We start from the raw sequence: 6,264 nt of genomic DNA, 5'->3' as shown, positions 1-6,264 counted from the left end.
AAATCCGGCTGAGCCAACCCAATACACTAACTCAGAGCTGTCTTTGGTTTGAAAACTTGTTCTTTTGTTTTCATTGCTATTGATGTTCCTCTAAGAAAGAACTGAAAGATGAGGACTGAAAAAAGGGAAAGCGAGCACTTTGTACAAGCACCAAAAGTCAGGCTGTGTTGCCTCTCGACAGCGGTGGTAGTTTGTGGCAATGCCCATGTGCTTGTCTGGATTCTCAGCAACACAGATACTCCGGCTGCTTGCTTAGTATGTAGGACACTGTGTCAGTTTTGTTAATGTCACTTGTGCTTAAGGCTTTTTTAAAACTGAGTAACAGCATAGCAATGGTAGGGCCAACAGTTAAAAAATGTGACCTTTTGGTGGAGCTCAAAAAAAAGCTTGAAAGACCATCAGATTCCTTCCAGAGCAGAGCTTTGGCTAGAAGAAAATAAGAGTAACTTCAGTCATTTTTTGCACCTGATAAAGGTGATAAAGAGTGGAGGGGGATATTATATTGCCGTAGCAGGACCAGAGAACACACAGAGGGATTCTGTGCCAAGGCCATCTTGGATTCAGTCTGAACCTTTCTCCCTTTTAACCCTTATCAGAGTATGGTGGCAAGTGGAAACTGCTTCATTATTTTGCCCAGAAATTCTTTGCACCACTGCTGCCTGTGGCCTATGAAGACGAAGGCGTGTTGCACATTTATGGTGTCTCAGATCTTCATGCAGACCACAAGCTGACTTTGAAGGTAAGTGACACCTCTTGCCACATTTGGCTTTGAGGGTAAGTGACACCTCTCTCAGCGCCTTTGTGTGTCTCCCACAAAAATGAGAGAAGCTGGATGAGCACATCTTTGTACAGATAAGCTTCAGTAAGTCCGTGCTTAAACACAGCGAGGTGCAGTTCTTGTCTTGTTAGGAGCAACACTATCCTGTATTATAGTAGTGTGGACTGCTTCATGGAACAAGGAATTAATTGCCTTGCTTATAGCCTGGAGGTATAGGCCTGAAATTAACTATTCTGTGGAAATCTTAAAGGGGTTGATGGTTAAATAGATCAAAGTGTAAAAAATGGTACCTCCTTCCTTAAAAAACCTGTTCACTGGGTGTTAGAACTGAGGAAAAAAAGGAAAAGGGGGGGAAAAAAGGATTCTACCATTTCTGGCCAGTATTCAAACTACACTGCTTTGGGAAAAATAACTAAATTATTTTCAGAAAAATCAACAAAACATCTAAGTGTACTTTAATTGGAAGGTCACCTATGCTATGTCACTGTTTTACAATTGATGCCTTAACTATTTTCTGATAATGCTATAGAAACTGTTAGAAATTCTCAGGCAGTATTTAGGCTGCTGAGTTCGTCTTGTAGAACACCATTTTGCTTTTCAAATTGTCACATTTTGTTAACTGTAGGGCAACCAGATCCCAAATGAATGTTGTACTACAAGATACAATTCCTGATATAAGGAGTGTCCCATGTGAAAACGCTGGGAAGGATAGAAAAATAGACCTGGAATGACTCACTAGTCATTTGGGGACTAATAATATGAATAAGTCAATTCCTAGTTCACTACTTTGTCTGGTGGGCTGCCATGAAATTTCAGATTTATAAGGTTACTTCTATATAGTAATATATAATATAGAAAACAGTTGCAATTTCTGGATAGTCAGTAGGACTGCACTTAATGAAATTTTTTCTTTCCTCTCTGAGTTATTGTAACAATCTTATATTCAGATTTTCTGATAATGTCAGAGAAGCATTGGCAGTAGGGTAGTTCTGACGAACACTATATTTTGCACTTCATGAAAATTTGGAACTTAAAACTTTTGAAAGGAGCTAAGTTCTGTTCCTGACTGCAGACACTCGTTAAGGTCAGAGATAACCTAAATTGTATGAAGAAATAGAATGTTATAATTCTCATTGAATGCCTGTCTTCCAAATTATGGTGTTTGGGGTTTATTTTATTTGTTTGTTTGTTTTAATGTAAGAATGAATTCATAATGCATGTGTGATCTCTGGGAATGTATCTTTTACTGTATTAACTTCCATAATGCCTTTTAGGATGATACAGTTTGCTTCTCTTTTAAGCAGAAGCTCTCTATTAAACAGCTGGGTTATATCAGATAACACAGAGCAATCTCAAGAAAATCCTTTGTGTAACTTTTTTTTAATTAGGGAGAGGAGGAAAAAGAGTCAACAAATTAGTCACTTACTAATTCCATTTCCCAGCACTCCCTTGGCAGGAATTGGCAACCCCCTCCTCTCAAGGAGCCTGGAGAAAACAAAAAGCCTAGCAGATCAAGAAAAACAACATACCCAGCCGGTTTGGAAAAGACTTCTTTTTAGGTTTATATACTCTAATTTTTATGCCATATTGATTGTTTAAATCTTTGTGAAATTTCTTGCGAGGTGGCAATCAGCTGGTTCAGTCAGGAGAACATCTCTTGCAATGAGTATTCTGAAACCTAGGAAGCCGGCCTGTTTTCACAGCTCTAACTCTTGTTCTAAGCTTTGCGCTCTCTCAACATGCTTTGTAGGTCGTTGTGCACACCTGGAGTTCTCTGGAGCCAGTATGCACCCTTGCCAAAGAGGGTGTGACTGTTAAAGCACAAAGTGCTGTCCCCATCTACAAGGAGTCCATACAGGGCTTGCTGGAGAGATGCAGAAACTGTACCAGGAAAAGCTGCGTTATTACTTTCTGTCTTGTGGGAGAAGGTGGCTTCCAGAGTCCTACGAACCATCACTTCCTTTCATCATTAAAGGATGCTGTAGGATTAGAAAAGACCCAGCTTAGTGTAAGCATCAGTCATGCTAAATTACTGTATTTGGGCTTGCTAATCTTACTGTTTTGAGTTGCTTGCCTTCTGTGCGGTGTCTCATTCCACCTAATGTTTTTTCCTTAGCTGTTGCAGTTCTAGCTTCCATGTTGAGTTCAAAATCAGATTTACTTTTTTTTTCCTGTGTCACTGCATGCGTATCTAAATAGTACTGGTGAGTTTTTTGTGGGGTTTTGTTTGTTTACTTAGTTTTAAATAGTGAAGTCTCCGTTTCATTTGATTTGATTGTCTTTCATGTGACTGCTGCAGCATTGCTCCTTTCGTTCTTTGTGTTCCTAGATAGCAAATGGCATCGTGGCAAATGTTCTGGCTTGCCAACAGGACACTATGACAGTACTGGGTGATGCTAGTTCAGTTGTGTGTGGGGTGCATTGCTGTCAGCAGTATTTCCTCTTGAAGTGCTCCCACTGTCAGATCAGTGCACCATTGCTACCAGGCGATATCGCATGCTCCTTTCCTCCCCCTGCAAATCCCTGCCCTCTGGCGAAGGGTTCTGATTTGCATAACAGTGATTATTTCTTAATATCTGATAAGTGTGTCAGTGTTCTGAACAGGCAAAAAAAAGGATCAGCGTTGTGTAACACTGTCATTTAGTCCATTTGCTGCTTTTCCCTAGATTTCTTACACTCCCAGCAAATGTGCTCTGTATAGAGAGAGCAAGCATACTCTGTGTGTATGTGTACACACACGCATTTTGTACTCGCTTCTTAGCATGTAAATCTTACTGCAAAATTCTTAATCAGCAGGTTGGCAGCACAGGGACCCGTGTGTTCTCACATGTGGCTTCCAAACTGCAGCTTTGTGCTTTAGAGCTAAACTAAACAAGGAGGGGAATAGAGGTCTTTAATCTCTTTGAATCTGGACCAGCATAATTGCTTTACAAAAAGAAAATGGGCCAGATTTTCCCCTCTTATCTCTTTCATGGTAGCGTGGTCTGCCTCCTGAGTATACAAAGGAAAGAAATCAGCCTGTTTTTATTTTTTTTTCAGCTGGTGGCACAATCTGGAGTCTGAGTCATGCTGGGTTTTTTTAGGTTGGGGGTTTTTTTTGGTGGATGACATCATCAATAATAAAAGCTCTGCAACTAGAGCATCGGGAAATTTCACTCCTTTTTCCCATGGCTGTATAGTCTCCACAGTACTAACTAATAAGGATAGCTAGCAAGCATGAATGTAAAGTGGTTATTTTAAGAAAGTGTGCAGTTGTGGTTTAAAAAAATATTCTGTTTTGGAGAAGCTGGTGCTTCTATAGGTAGCTACTAGTAAACTAACTAGACTTTCAAATACATTACTAATCCAAGTGCTACTCTTCATAGTATTGCTTTTAAAAAACATGAAGACTTTAGTGTTTCTTCAGAAAACACAAAATGTAAAGGTTGTATGCCTTTCCTTAAAAATGAAGTGTGTTGTCTTCTAAGCAGGGCATGTTTTTTGCACTTAATATAATTTGTCTGCTTTTAATATGTAGTTAATTAGTATTTGAAAATGAGGTAGCATAATATTTTGTGATGGTGAATGGAGAGTGCTGCATGAAAATACATCCTGATTGTGCTTTTAAGCCTCTCAGATTAACTACTGATAGACATTAATATAAAACATTATATCTTGTCCTGATAGTTCACAACACAGCTGCCTTCTAAATGTAATACAAAGACTTCCATTAAGATGATGTGACCTCCAGTCTTACCGTGATTTTTACCATCTTACACTTCTGTGTATTTCTATTACTGATGTAATTGGAAGGGCCAGCTACTCTAGTAGTTGTGAATTTATAGGCTGAGTAAGGTATATTGGTGACAAATTTCTTTCACTGCAGTAAGTATAGGATACCAGTATTAGGTATAAGTCAGATTACCATTTATTCAGTTATTTCCCTAAGAAGGTGGTAGAGGAAATAGCACTTCATGGCAGTTTTCCACAATCCGTAGTATTCTGTAGGAAGTCTATAATAACATCTGCAGGCTTTACACGGTTCTTACATATGAATCCAGTTAGTTTGACCTTTTGTTCCAGAACAGAATATTTATTTTGATCAAATGTGGTTGTTCAGTCTGTTTTACTGATAAAGAGGTCTTTCCCAGTTTGGGTATAACTGGCTGCTTCTTTAACATGTATATGTTGTTTAATTATTTTTTTTAAATTTCTCTTCTAGGCCTCTGTATCTCAACAAGATGACATTTACAAATTTGTTCTTCAGACCACTGCAGTTGCTCCTTTTGTTTCCCTGGACGTAGGGAGTATAAAAGGCAGATTTAGTGATAATGGTTTCCTCATGACCGAAAAAAAGAAAGTAGTTGCATTTTACCCATGGGAGCCTACCAGTGTTGAAGAACTAGAAAAGTCGCTAACCTTGACCTCTCTGGTGGATGTTATCTGAGTATGCTTCATTTCCTTTTGGATAAGGAGTGAAACAGAAGGAGGAAATAAATTTTAAAAAAATTGATTAAAGTTGAAGTGAGATGACTGGAGAACATACTGTCTGTTCCTGTCATGTGAATTTTAACTGCTGGTTCAGTGTAAAATTACCAACAGCAAAACTTGCTTATATTGTATATGGAGTGCTGAAAGTAACGCATTCTCAGGTAATGGAAAAAATATATCGTGTGTATGAAATGTGAGGGGTGACTTGGTTCAAGAGAGCTGCTCTGGGTTCTCCGATTCGCATGAGATTTAAGTTGTGAATTCATCCAAAGAAAGAGGCAACACAAAGCCATATTTTTTCCAGGTTTGGTATGCTGTAAGTGGAAATTCATCTCTGGGAGTAGGGAGAAGGGCAGAGAGTGAAGCTGGGACCAGCTCCATAGATATATCCCCCAAGAGTGGTTTGATCTTACCAGCACCCAAATCGGGGGAGCACTAGTCCTGCTCTTTCAGATCTATGACTGTCACTATGTCAGGTGTTCCACCTGCCTTCTGCAAGGTAGGCTTCCAGATAGACATGAAGCCTGGGCTGTCCAGTCAGACATCAGGCAGATCTGTTCCCCTTCCAAAAGGGAAATTGTGCAGGAGATTGTTTTCTTCTCTCTTCTCATTGAGCTCTCCTTGAGAGCTCTGCATCTAGCTTTGTCTGTTCACAGAGGGCTGCAGGTACAGTCACAAACTTTTGCTGTTGCAAGGGACCCTGTGGAGTATGACAGGTGCCTGGCTGGGGAGAAGAGTTCACCAAAGGTACAAAGTATGGAGAAGAAATTGTTATATAAGAGGACCACAGCGTTGAAACTGATTGCATTTTCTCTAGTGCATCCATAGACATTGCTGCACAGCCATTCTGTTGTCCCCTGGCATTCCTCATGAGTGGCCCTGGCCTCCCCACTGACCATCTTCTCTTTCCAACAAGCAAAACCTCCACACCTTAATTTTGCTTCTTTATGCGTGAGTTCCCCATAGAAGACACCGTTGACTGATTATTACATCTGGCAGTGTACGGAACTCCTTAG

At 39.8% G+C, this 6,264-nt stretch overlaps 1 protein-coding gene across 1 annotated transcript; it reads left to right on the top strand.

The window, feature by feature from the left end:
* Nucleotides 1-596: 596 nt before the first annotated feature.
* On the top strand, nt 597-5,204 carry LOC104278490 (beta-mannosidase-like; the record flags this gene model as incomplete). The annotated part of the gene is made up of 3 exons (XM_009875482.1): nt 597-739; nt 2,529-2,786; nt 4,980-5,204. Coding segments are annotated over 3 exons (626 nt in total), but the record flags the coding sequence as incomplete, so codon positions are not given.
* Between the last annotated feature and the right edge of the window lie 1,060 nt (nt 5,205-6,264).

Source organism: Apaloderma vittatum, unplaced genomic scaffold (genome assembly GCF_000703405.1).
Source record: "Apaloderma vittatum isolate BGI_N311 unplaced genomic scaffold, ASM70340v1 scaffold22770, whole genome shotgun sequence".
Classification (NCBI taxonomy): Eukaryota; Metazoa; Chordata; class Aves; order Trogoniformes; family Trogonidae; genus Apaloderma; species Apaloderma vittatum.
The sequence above is the reverse complement of the archived record's forward strand: the minus strand, read 5'-3'. Positions and strand labels throughout refer to the sequence as shown.